At 43.7% G+C, this 13,949-nt stretch overlaps 1 protein-coding gene across 5 annotated transcripts in view; it reads left to right on the plus strand.

Moving 5' to 3' along the window:
* The first annotated feature begins 5,427 nt into the window (after window positions 1–5,427).
* The window catches only part of DCBLD1 (discoidin, CUB and LCCL domain containing 1), a 92,212-nt gene continuing 83,690 nt past the window's right edge, over window positions 5,428–13,949 (plus strand). For 3 of the 5 annotated variants that reach the window (XM_084622119.1, XM_084622120.1, XM_084622123.1), the window contains exon 1: window positions 7,982–8,351. In XM_084622119.1, the coding sequence (XP_084478245.1) occupies window positions 7,985–8,351 (367 nt within the window). In that variant the 5' untranslated portion in view covers window positions 7,982–7,984. Of the gene's footprint in view, window positions 5,487–7,981; window positions 8,352–8,736; window positions 8,755–13,949 lie in introns of those variants that run through there. The other 2 variants (XM_084622121.1, XM_084622122.1) reach the window with 2 other exon arrangements.

Genomic DNA, 13,949 nt, shown 5'->3' on the forward strand with positions numbered 1-13,949 from the left:
AAGATGACAGCACTGCACTGGTTACTTTTGTTCATGTTTAGCAGATTATCGTCAAAACCAAGACTAGAAAAAAAATTTAAAACAAAGCTAAACGAGCACCATGGCCAACTATCGAGCAGCTGTGAAAAACTGCAGAATCTGTGAAAAGTGACAAATGAGCAGTTATAATCATGATTCATAATTAGATCATAGAAACTGACATTACCCGATATGCAACAGTAATTCGAGTGATAAAGGGCATACATCCATCTGCAGAATGGCTCATACTGATGTTAAGAGTTACACCCAGATCCGGTTACCATATAGAATTAGTCATGTGCCATAAATTCTGTTTACATGGAATATTTAGAGCTCCTACTCTCTTTCAGTTTAGACCATGTCTACACTGGGGATTTTAGCCATCAATGTAGCTGTACCAATTCAAATCCATACCATAGACACAATGCACTGGTATAAACAGTGACTTGTACCAGTACAGTTCAAACTGGTTTCAGACAGAATGCCACTCAGCTACAGCTGAATTAGCCCAGTCCCAGCTAGATCCCTAAAGCTGATTTTGACCTGGTGTTCCCCAGGGAGGCAATGACCAGAGCACTAGGATGACATACTCTCAGCTCTTTGTGTTGTTGAGCAAATGGGCTGTTGCATGCTGAACAAGTTGGAGCTTTTTAGAATCAGTCAAAAATGGGAAAATTTGTCTACAGCAGGGTTTTTTTCTCAAAATGAATCCCTTTGTCAAAAATGTTTAAAACTCAACATTTCTCAACTATGGTTATCTGTATATCCAGAGGCAGTGATGAGTCCATGTGGCCACCCTGGCTTCAGTTGTCTGGAGGCCTTAATAGAGATGTTAAAGAGATGGAAGAGTTCTTCAAAATTTTCACTCTCCACCAGCACGCTTTTAGTCTTCCCATGATTCAACTTCAGTCATTTTTCATTCAGTTACTGATTCCAGGAGACTCTTGTTTTATAGAATCAGTCATGTGAAGGTTTCAGAGTAACAGCCGTGTTAGTCTGTGTTCGCAAAAAGTGATGTGAAGGACCTCTCATGGCCTTCTAGCCCACCCTCCGCTGCATCATAGCAGGATTGACTTCACCATTCGTAAATACCTGGCCATAACTAAGGTTTTTATTTTACAGGACTTCTTTTCTATTTTTTTTAATACTGCCATCAGCCCATGCCTCTGTTTCAATGCTGTGTTAAAATGCACAGAGAGCCAACCATCATTCTCAGCTATACCCTGTAAATCCAAGATTACCCTATTGGTGGCAGTTTGAAAAGTGTAAACTGAGGGCAAAGTTTGCCCATAGATTGTAAAAGGAGTCTCAATTTACAAACTGTCCTTGTGCTAAGTGAAGGGATTAACATACCTCTCAATGGCTAGATTTGTTCTTTAAACTCTCTATTTGTGACTAGGGTCTTTTCCATTTCATTGTGTATTATGATTTCCCCCAAGTCACAAAAAAGCACGAAAAACTTCTAAAGAACAAGAACTCTCCTGTTAGCAATGGAAAAGCAAGTACACTCCCAAACAGGGTGAAATTCAAACCTATCTGTGTAAATGAGGCAGGGCGGTCTCTTTCTAAGAGCCAAGGCATGAAATGAGACACTTTCAGAAGGAAGAGTGTATACACTGACAGGGTGGTGAGACAAGCTTAGGTAAACTCTATTTGATTTATTTTCTTCTCCCTTCCCTCCCACCTCCCATTAGAACACCAAAATACATATATATTTTAAAACTGATCACTACACCTGGGCATACTAGAGATTAATTAGTTGTATGATACCTGTATTAAACTTTAGAAGGTCTTTCAATGTGAAGCGTCAGAAGGGCAACTGCATATATAACTATTCATAGGGAAAGTAATATCATGTAAAAATCTAACAAACACTACCCTTTACCTAAATTAATGCTCTGTCACCACTGTGCCAAGAGAACAAAGTAATTTGCCTAAATGCTTTGAGTTGACGTTATCCTGAAGCCAAGTATTAATGGAGCTACATCTTTATTGTTAATAGGAATCTGGCTTTACTTCATACTTAATATACATGATTCTTAATTATGTAAATCATTTTATGCTAAATCAGCCACTTAAGTGAATCTAATTATAGAGGATTCTGACACAATAATAGCATTTACATATAAGTTTACAGGTCTGAATAATTTGGAGTTGCATTGTAAGACCTGGAAAATTATTAATACCTGTTAACAGGGCCACAAAAATAATCCCGAGTGCTATGTTGGTAGAAGTAACTGTAATGGAAGGCCTCATGTATATACCAAAAGCAAGCTACAAGTGGAGCTGGGTGAGTCGTCAGTAGGAGACAAGTCTGAATTATATCCACACACCTGAAATCTTGAAAAAAATCTTGAAAAAAAATCTTGAATCTTTAATGAAGTCCAAATGCCACAGGATCAAATTCAGCAGACAAACACATGGTGGCATACCACCATAGAAAAATCCCTGTGCTCTCACAACCCCTGCGGTGACCTAGCTCTCTCACGCGTAAGATACAAGTATTCTCCCCAGTAGTCCACAATTCTGAAGCTGCAGAATTCAACTCTTGCTCCAGAACTATGTCCCAAAATCTCATCTTTTGTTGTTAAAAAGTTATGTTTTAGCCCCTTGCTTAAGAAGAAACACTTGAAAATGTGAACCATGTGTGAACCGATGCAGAGATGCATCCATGAGATTGTACACACCCTGAAACAATAGCTCTGCATGGCATAGACTGCTCAGTTTCAGAGTGGTAACCATGTTAGTCTGTATCAGCAAAAAGACCAAGGAGGACTTGTGGCACCTTAGAGACTAACAAATTTATTTGAGCATAAGCTTTCATGGGCTAAAACCCACTTCATCGGATGCACGCCATGGAAAATACAGTAGGAAGAATATATATGTATATATATATACACACACACACACACACCCCTAGAACATGAAACAATGGGTGTTGCCATACCCACTATAATGAGAGTGATCATTTAAGGTGAGCTATTATCAGCAGGAGAAAAAAAACCTTTTGTAGTGATAATCAGGATAGCCCATTTCCAACAGTTGACAAGAAGTTGTGAGTAACAGTAGGGGGAAAAAATAAGCATGGGGAAATAGTTTCACTTTGTGTAATGACCCATCCACTGCCAATCTCTATTCAAGCCTAATTTAATGGTGTCCAATTTGAAAATTAATTCCAATTCAGCAGTTTCTCATTGGAGTCTGTTTTTGAAGTTTTTTTTGTTGTATTGTGACTTTTAGGTCTGTAATAGAGTGATCAGGGAGATTGAAATGTTCTCCGACTGGTTTTTGAATGTTATAATTCTCAACGTCTGATTTGTGTCCATTTATTCTTTTACGTAGAGACTGTCCGGTTTGGCCAATGTACATGGCAGAAGGGCATTGCTGGCATATATCACATTGGTAGATGTGCAGGTGAACGAGCCTCTGATAGCGTGGCTGACGTGATTAGGTCCTATGATGGTGTCCCATGAATAGATATGTGGACACAGTTGGCAACGGGCTTTGTTGCAAGGATAGGTTCCTTAGTGTTTTTGGTGTGTGGTTGCTGGTGAGTATTTGCTTCAGGTTGGGGGGCTGTCTGTAAGCAAGGACTGGCCTGTCTCCCAAGATCTGTGAGAGTGAGGGATCGTCCTTCAGGATAGGTTGTAGATCCTTGATGATGCGCTGGAGAGGTTTTAGTTGCTTTCAGACTGCTCTGTTCATCTTAATGAGTTAACATTGGAAGCTAATAATGACACCCTATGTATATTGAAAACTGACAACATGGAGGCAAGCTAAAGTAAACTGCATTTAATATAAAAATAAACAATACAGGAGCTACTGCATTGATTGTATTTTTCGTTTTATTATTTAAGTAACTAAAAAAACCCTATATTTAACATTCATCTGAACTACCTGCAGAATTTCCAAAATTTCCGCTGAAGCATTATAGAATCTGGGGAACCTGATGCAGAGTTTAGGACCAGTTTGACACAGAGAATACAGGGCCCCGGATAGAAGCAGCTCCAGTTGAGGCCCCTGGAACATGAGAAGAAAAAGGCTGTTCACCTGCCCTTGCAGAGGGTCCTTTCTTTCCAGCCATACACTGCTGTAAGCTGGCTGGCTGTTTCACCAGCCCAGGAAGGGAAGCAGATACCACACTCAAGTCCTTTTAAGGCCTTTTCTTCAGCAAAGCACGACTTACTGTTGGAATACAAGAGTCATAAAGAACACAAAGTGAACTCTACTATTGGCTACAACCCCCAGACACTATCACCTTGCTGCCTCCACCACCCAACAAAAAAGAGAACACACCCTTTCCCGCTATCCTCTTCCCCAGCTTCCTCTTCCTTATATATTCTGCACAGCCATGTGATACACAGGAATCCCTTAAAGCTTTCTAGCCTGCTGTTTCACTTTGTCACAACTAATCAAACAGCACAGGCTCTGCTGAGAATGTTAGCGACAAAGTCTGTGTTGTAATATAAATACCATAACATGTTTTTGGTTTACCGGTGCCTACTAGAAAGCACAGGGATCTCAGGACCCAATTTATTTTGGCACTGCCTAGATATGGCATGGAAACAAAAGACTTCCGTTGGACATCAGGGTGTTCTAACAAAGGACAAGGAGTGACATTTTAATACCTCCTTTGGTGGACTGTATCTTGGCCTGAACTCAATGATTTAGCCAGTCTTTTCCATCTCTAACCACTAGGATTCTAAAAGATAATTAAAATGTTAAGACCAATCTCACCTTATTTTTAAAAGCAGCATTCTAGAACTGAACTGATATAATATAAAATCAGTATATTTTTAATACATATTTGCATATTGCATTGGTTTTCATGGTCCACTCAGCTGTTCCAGGACACTAATAATAATAACCTTACTAGCTACCGTATTCTTCTTCTTTGATTTCTGGCTGTCGTCTCAATAGCTATGATGAAACCAAAGAAAATCTGTCCACACTTTCTATCTTGTATCTGCTTCACAGCTTGTTCATCTTTAAACCTTTTTGGTTTTTGTCATTCTTCACCACGTCTATCCCTAGTCTTCCTCCGTATCTAGTTCCTTGCACTCTGGTATGTATTGACATGTATGGTATCTTTTCTGGGTCCATTCTTGACAAGTGTCTCAGTCATTTTCCTGAATCATTTATAACAGTGTTATTTCTTCTATAACTCTGTCTCCTATCTCTGCAACTCTTTCAAAGGAAAAATATTCTCCTCTAAACTTTGTGTGTTTCTGCTTATTCCATCTCCCCCCACTTTTTTCCATTATGTACAATCTAATTTGCAAGTGTTGATGCAATATTGAAGTTTATCTGGTCACATATTCCTACCAATATTGTATCAATTTTTTTTTAAAATCCAGTCTTGACTTGATTTCCTCTCCCTTACATCAAGGTTACTTCAACAGAACGCCACTGAATTCTGTGGAGTTACTTCTGACGTATGGTGGGAAAACTGATGAGAACAGAAACAGGTCTGTTTACACAGAAATACCCCCCCCCCTTTTTTTTTTTTTGCAAGTTGTGTATGAAAGACTAGACTTGACAGTCTCAATGCCAACAGGCTCCACAGGTTAGTCCCTAACAAGTTAGTTGGTTTAGTGAGAAATCATCTGGCATTGCACTGATGAAATCTAATGAGAATTAGTTTGACTATTAAATTGGTGTAGTAATAAACGTTCTACCTTATACTGCTTCCCCACAATGATATTTCAAGCTAGATCTCAAGTGCTCATTCCCAGGATAGCGATTAAAAACCCCAAACCAAAAACCTGTGTTCAATGTATCCAACAAGGATAATTTATCTTATCAATTACACTGTGCAAACACACTTAGTAAACATGTCTTGGATGCAATTATTTTGCATAGTTAAAACCAAAAGACAACAACATTTATAGAATATCCCTATTGAAACAAATGCTTATCAAAGTTGGTTAGCACACAAGTTAGTTAAGTACAATTATTTCCAAAATACTACCTTTAAATTTACCAAAATAATAGCAGCCCTGTCATGAAAAGCCTTTATTATAAGATATGGTTTATTATTATAACATATTATAACCTTTGTGCCCTCCCAATTCTTGGCTGCTCTGCGATCCCTGCATAATTTAGAGAAGACCGCCCTGGGGGCCTTTGTAAATTACTGTGGTGTCCTGGAGCTGGAGCAGCACTCCCCAAAATCTTCACGAGCCATAACATTGCACATTAAAGCCCTGATCCCAATACATATTTGGCAAGAGGTCTGTTAAGCAACAGGTTCCCAGCGTCTGCACTGAGGGAATCCTCCCACAACTGGAGCCTCTTTAGGGTATGTCTGTTAAAGCTTGCAATGAGCTTCCCAGCCTAGGTAGACAAATTCGCCCTAGCTCAGCTTGAGCAATCACACTAAAAATACTATGGATGATGCAGCTCAGGCTCTCAAGCCCACCCAGCCTCTGGGTCTGAGCTTGGCTGGCTAGCCCCTGTCTCTGCTGGAGCTGCTTTGTCCATACTTTTATTTTTAGCGTACTGTACTAGCTCAAGCCAACCCTTATGCCGCTCTGGCTTTTTCATATTACAAAGGAGCTGGAGATGAAAACCTCCGTCTAGGATTTCAACATGTTAGCTAATAGGAGTTAAAAAGACACCTTTTTACCTCGTGAAGACAAGGGCTTGGTTTCAGGTTTTAGAAACTACAAACTCAAGGCCAGGTTTGTGAACCTGCTGGTGAACGTGGGTCAATTTATGTTTTCTAGTAGAAAAACCAGGCTCATTCAGGACTATGTTGTGTAAACCTTACTCACTTATTCACACAATCAGCCCCATTGAAGTAAACAGAATTACTGTTCACAAGAGTAAGGGTTACACAATCTCAGTTTTGTCCACTCATGATTTTATTGCAACTCTCACAATATTTGGTGTTGTACTTAAAGCCCCAGCTCCAGGAGACAAGTGGTGATGTGACAATGTCAGCTTTCATTTCTGAACAGCTTTAATTTTAGCCCCCATAGTTGCAGAGGAAAGCTTGAAAACGTGACTTGTGTGCACCATAAAGGCTCAACAAGCAGAAAATAAGAAAAACCAAAGTGTGTGTGTGTGTGTGTATGTATGTATGTTTATACTATTTAGACTGATCTCATGATTTTAGGAGAGCATGACTCTGATGTTTTGTACATTTGGAGGTGGTGATATTGCAAACCAATCTTCAGTGGCTTTGCAGGGTTACTACACTAAACCAGGCAAAACATGGTTTCATCCGAATGTTCAGGTTGATTCAGACTCTCAGACCCAGAGAAACTCTGAAAGGGCGAACCCAGGCTGAGCCAAATTGAGGAAAAAAAGTTTGTATGAACCCCTCCAAACTAAACCCTTTGAGTTCTGCATGGCGGCAGCAGAAAGGTCACTCTAACTCCCGCTGCAAGTAACGGTGCTATTTGGGGCTTTTTCTTATATAGGCTCCTATTACACCCATCCCCTGTCCCGATTTTTCACACTTGCTGTCTGATCACCCTCATAGCACCTGCAATGCCTTAGAAGTTTCAGGACTTTCATTCTGATTTGCGGGGCCCAAACAACAGCCCTAATTTACCCCTCCCAACCCGGAGCTACGCGCTGAAGCCATGACCCCACCCGGGTCCGCCGGGATCCAAACGCCGCCAGGCTCCTGGGGCCGGCCCGGCTGTACCAGCAGCAGCGCCTGCCGGCCTCGGAGGTCACTAGGCGCAGCATGGCCACGGAGCTGCACGGTCCCGTGCAACGAGCTGGGCTGCAAGCGGGGCACCGCGACAGGAAGGACCCGCAGCTGCAACTCCGGCAGCCGAGGGAGAGGCACTTGTACCCGCCGGACCCTGGCCTGCACCTCTGCTGGGGGGGGGGGAGGCGAGGCGAGGCGAGGCTGGGGGCCGCCCCGCAGCCCTGTCCAATGGGAACCGTGGTGCTTCCCGGCCTCTGGTTTCCTTTCCCCACCCCCAGCTCCTGGGCAGGGGGAGGAGAGATGCGGAGCTGCCGCCGCTCTCCAAAGAGAGAGAGAGAGAGACGCGGGCGGCGGGGCAGGAGGGAGCCGCCGCCGGCCGCACCGCAGCCCCTCGCTCGCCCAGCGCCCCTCGGGGGCAGGGGCCAGGCGGGTGACCCCGCCACACGCAGACACCGGCTGCCGGGGTTGGCAGGAGCCTCTCGGCGGCAGCGCAGCTCCCGGCGGCGAAGGAGCAGCAGCAGCAGCGAGCGGGGAAAGTTGCTCCCCGCCCTCCCCTCGGGAGGCAGAGCCATGGGCTGCAGCGGGGGGCTGCGGGCTGCCCGCTCCGCGCTCCTGGCGCTGCTGCTCGGATTCGCTGCCCCGCCGTGGCTGCAGGCGGAGAAGCTGGGTGAGTCCCCCCCTTCCTCCTCGGGGAGCTAGTAGGGGGCACTGCCGGGGGAGGGGGGGGCAGCAGAGCCAGCTCTGTGGGGGCCTGTCCCAGCCACACAAGTTTCAGGCTCTTGTCCCAGTCTGGTCCCCGACGCTGACTTCTGTGCCCAGGTGTTTTGTTGTGTGTGTTGGGGGGGGGGGGGGTTAGTATGAGGTTTTTCTTCTGCTCCCTCTTCTTCCCTAGTGGCTTCCCCTTTGCTCCTTGGCTTGCTAACCCACGTGGGCGGGCGGGCGGGGGGGTGTGGTGTGTGCAAGGCAGGAGACTGCAAGCTCCTCTCAGCAGGAGCAGGACCTAGTGCCGTTGATCTAAGGCTAGAGAATGGGGCCCCGTTAGCGCCCCAGCTGCGAAAACTCCCAAACCCGTACGTACCGGTGGTGGGTCGGAATCGGGATCCCTTCTCTGGTTTGCTAGAGCAAAAGGTAGCATTGAACTCCACGAGGACAAGGCTAAGAAAATGGGGCTACCAACTAATGCTGCCCCTTGGCCGTTTTGCGGGAGGGGATTTCCTCCTTTGAGTCAGATCCTCCTTACTTCATCAATTTGCTTTATCTGTGGCAGCTGGGAGACTTAACCCTGCCAATCTAACCGTGAATTATGGTTTCTTAGCTGGTCTCAGGGCTGTATATAGTTTGACCTGGTTAATCCATGCCTGATTTATCTGTGTGTCTGAGTATCCGCAGGATTAAAGTGGTAATCAATCTTACAGTAACTACGATGATTTGTTAATCTTTGGTTAATTAGCTCTATTCTAAAGCTAAATAAACAAGGAAGAAAGACCTCAACAAGTTGTAGGTAATATGCAGAGTTAATTTCTGCAAAGGTTATCTGTTTTGCCTGGCTCTAATCTTACACAATGATAGAGGATATACATTATAAAGCGCAGAGAGGAACATTTGAAAGGTACAGTACTTGTGCAGTGACCAATTTTGTAAAGAACACAGTCTCCGTGCTATTAACTTTCATGCACTATGCTGATAGTCTTGATGCAGTTTATACAGCTTTGTATACAGATGGATCCAATTGTGTATTTGCTTATTAAACAGAACTGCCTTCATTAGTACTGGAACAAGTTTATAGAAACCCCACGAGACTGTGCAAGCACACTTCAAATAAAACTTTATTACAGATGGTATACTCACCTGCTTGTCCTAATTTTTAAGTGGCTAACATTTTAATTTCCTGTACAATCAAAAGAGTATATAGTTACATTCAAAACTTGCAACCTTATTGCCATGGAACATCATCAGCACATGACAGGAGTAACCTTACATCTTTCTTAGGAAAACTCACTAACAGCCAGCAGTTAATTAATGTTGGAGTTTGTGATAATTATTAAAATGCAACCATAGCACCTCCTTAAGATAGGGGAAGTATATGCTTCACTCTGTACTATTATTTCAGTCTAGCTACAGATTCAAAAAGACATGGTGTATGGGTTTACATTGTAAAGATTAGAAAGAAAAGGAGTACTTGTGTTCTCTTTTCTTTTCTGTTTAGTATGCTTAATCCCATTGTATATATTATATATATTTCCCTCTTGGATGCCATCCCTTTGGCACATTACTCAGTTTTGAGACTCAAAATGTGTTATGGTGTATGAAACACTTAAAAAAGATTTTTGTAAAACACAATCCAAGGGAGAGTCATTTAGCAATAACAATTTGCATTAAAATCTGGGTCCAGGTCTCCATGTGCAGAGAGTAAGTGGGGACTGTTTTTCTGATGTGGAATGTATTACAGAAGCACATACTGTCTGAGGAAGTCTCTGAAACTTGGATCTTTGTTACTCATTGAATAACTGTGGGAGAGGTGAGGTGGTTTGGAAACTGGTTTTAATTAAGGAAAACATCTTTTTAAGCTTAACTGGGCTTGGCCCCACTAAAAACAGTGCAGCTCTGACTCTTTATGAGTAATAAAGGATTTAGAGATTTAACATGTTCTGTCCCTCAGTGATATCATGATTGTGGTTGCCTGTTCTCTGCTGTCAAACTCCAAAATCCACTCTCTCCCTAGCTGTTCAGCCTCTCATCTTCAACTCTGGTATCTCTTCCTGGATTTCCTTTCACCAGCTCAAATTCATGATCAAGAGGAGGCAAACCTGAACTTCTCACCTTTCTCCTTAATTCTTCTCCAGTCCCTCCTTTCACAGTTAAGGATTTAACTATCTTACCTGTTGCCCAGAATTACTAATTTAGGGCTAGGTTTCAGAGTAACAGCCGTGACAGTCTGTATTCGCAAAAAGAAAAGGAGTACTTGTGGCACCTTAGAGACTAACCAATTTATGTGAGCATAAGCTTTCGTGAGCTGCAGCTCACTTCATCGGATCCGATGAAGTGAGCTGCAGCTCACGAAAGCTTATGCTCACATAAATTGGTTAGTCTCTAAGGTGCCACAAGTACTCCTTTTAATTTAGGGCTAGTCTATACTGGCAACATTACAGCACTGCCGCAGCATCGCTTTAACATGGCTTGTGTGGTCACGGCGCACCTCCATGAGGGTAGTAGCTACCAGTGCTGGGAGCCGCTCCCAGCACTGGGGCACTGTCTGTACTGGTGCTTTACAGCACTGAAACTTGCTGCACGCGGGGGGGGGGGGGGCGGTTCTTTAACAGCCCTGAGCGAGAAAGTTGCAGCGCTGTAAAGTGCCAGTGTAGACAAGCCTTTAGTGTTGTATTTGACTCTTTCTTTCCACCATGCACATCTGGGCTCTTGCCAAGTTCTTCCTGTTAGAACTTACAAAAGAAGTGGGGGGTGGGGGGGAGGGGCTGTAGGGGGGTAAGAAAGGACCTTAACGGTTGGAAAAGGTTGTGGGGGGGAAGCAAGGGGGAAAAGAGGAAACAGGACTTTACCTCATTACTGGTGGGATTTATTCTTGTAGAATTCAATCTGACATTTAAAATAAAATTCCTAGCTCTGATGAAAGCAAAGATCAACTTCTGAATATCAGTCTGTGTTGTTCTGTCTTCATGAGTTCGTAGACAGCTATGGTCTGACCTCCACTTAAAATTGAGGTTGGCATAGCTGTGGCCCTGTGGGGTATGAAAAATCCCTGAGCTCCATAGCTATGTTAATGTAATAGCCCATGTAGACGTAGCTAGGCCAATGGAAGAATGTTTCAATCAACCTAGCTACTGTTGCTCAGGGAGGTGGGGTTCCTACAGAGATGAAAAAACACATTCCACCACTGAAGGCTGCATCTACACTATGGTATTCTGCTGGCATAGCTACAGCACCATAGTTTTGCTGCTGTAGTCCCTGTAGTGTAGACATGGCCTATGTAGAACCTATGGGCATCAGTGAATAAACTTTTTGAGGCAGGGACCATCATTATTATGTCCTACAGTACCTTGCATGATGGGGCCTAGACCTGGTAAATGCGGAGGAAAGAGAGAGGGTTGGAGACCTATAAATCAGAGGGTTATATAAACAATGGAGTCCAGGAGCAAGGTCCAGAAATGGCACTCTGGCACTAATCCAGGCACTGTCCTCCTTTCCAGCAGCTGAGAGCAGAAATAGAGCTGGTTTTTATTGGTAGCGCCGTACTTGTTTTTTGTATCAGTCTCTGGATGATAAATATCTGGGGGGGCGGGAAATTGCCAGACCTTCTCATCAGTTCCTTCCTGTTCAGTAGCTCCAAAATCCATCCATCCTTCCTCTCCATCTTCGCTGAAAAACCCATGGCCCATATCCGTGTCATCTCCCACCTTGACTACCACTTCCACCTGCTTTATCCCACCCTGCTTCTCAACTGACTTCCCTTAATTCTATACAAAATGCCTCACCAAACTAACACTAACTCCACTTTTTCTACAAGGGTTTAACGGGCTACTTCACTTTGAATGGTCCCTTAGAATTTGTGCTAACTACTAATGCTAAACTATCTGTTTAATCTTGTATTTAGCTGAGACACTGTCAGGACACTGCAAACGCTGCATCTGATGCAGCTGCGCCACTGTTGCGCTTTGATGAAGACGCTCTAAGCTAATAGGAGAGAGCTCTCCTGTCGGCTTAGCTCTCCCATGGACATAGCACTGTCTACATGGGGCATTAAGGTCAGTACAGAACATAAGAATGGCCATGCTGGGTCAGACCAAAGGTCCATCAAGCCCAGTATCCCACCTTATGAAAGTGGCCAATGCCAGGTGCCCTAGAGGGAATGAACAGAACAGGTAGTCATCAAGTGATCCATCCCCTGTCGCCCATTCCCAGCTTCTGGCAAACAGGCTAGGGAAACCATCCCTAAAAACTGGTTAATCCTGTTAACCATCCTGGCTAATAGCCATTGATGGACCTTGTGATGAGTTCAGTCACTAAGATCTCCTTGGGACTGTCACTTGATGTGCTGAAATTACCTCTGAGCCTGTTTTCCCTGCCACCTTGGGATTCCAGAACCTGCCTTGTTGAGCCAGACACACTAACCTGCTGCAACACAAACCTAGGTCTGGGCCACGCCCCCAGAGCTGCAGACTTTAACTAAAATCTGCTCAGCAAGTTACCTATCTCCAGAACCCTGAAACCCAGCCCCCAATGGGATCCAAACCCTAAATAAATCCGTTTTACTCCATATAAAGCTTATACAGGGTAAATTCATAAATTGTTTGCCCTTTAGAACCCTGATTGAGAGAGATGCACAGCTGTTTGCTCCCCCCAATATTAATCACTTAACTCTGGGTTTATTAATAAACAAAAGTAATTTTATTAAGTGTAAAAAGTAGGATTTAAGTGGTTTCAAGTAATAGACAGAAGAAAGTAAATCACCAAGCAAAATAAAGCAAAAACACGCAAGTCTAAGCCTAATACATTAAGAAATTGATTACAGGTAATATCTTACCCTCAGAGATGTTCCAATAAGCTTCTTTCACAGACTAGACCAGTGATCCTCAAACTTTTGTACTGGTGACCCCTTTCACATAGAAAGCCTCTGAGTGCGATTTCCCCCCCGCCCCCCATACATTAAAAACACTTTTTTATATATTTAACACCATTATAAATGCTGGAGGCAAAGTGAGGTTTAGGATGGAGGCTGACAGCTTGTGACCCCTTATGTAATAACCTCATGACCCCCTGTGGGGTCTTGACCCCCAGTAAGAGAACCAGACTCCTTCCTAGTCCGGGCCCAATCCTTTTCCCTGGTACAGACGCCTCCCCAATTTACGCAATCGTTCCATTCCAGAAAGCCTTGTGTAACTCGAATTTTGCGTAAGTTGGAAACGTATACCTGTATATTACACACAAATTTCCACAACTTGAAAATCCTATTTCTGGCTTATGGAACTTTTTCCGTAAGTGCAAATTTGCATAAGTCGGGTCTTGTGTAACCCGGGGAGCATCTGTACAGTCGTCGTTAGATCCAGCAGACATCTCGGGTGGAAAGAAGGGGTTTTCTCATGACTGGCAGCCCCTTTTGTCCTGCTCTACCCCCTTTCATAGCTTTGGTACAAGGCGAGAATCTTTTGTCTCTGGGTCCCCACCCCTCCTTCTAAATGGAAAAGTACCAGTTTTAAGATGGATTTCATTATCAGGTGACATGGTCACATGTCACTGTCAGACCCCTAGT

The sequence above is a fragment of the Lepidochelys olivacea genome (genome assembly GCF_965140295.1).
Source record: "Lepidochelys olivacea isolate rLepOli2 genome assembly, chromosome: 3".
NCBI lineage: Eukaryota > Metazoa > Chordata > Testudines > Cheloniidae > Lepidochelys > Lepidochelys olivacea.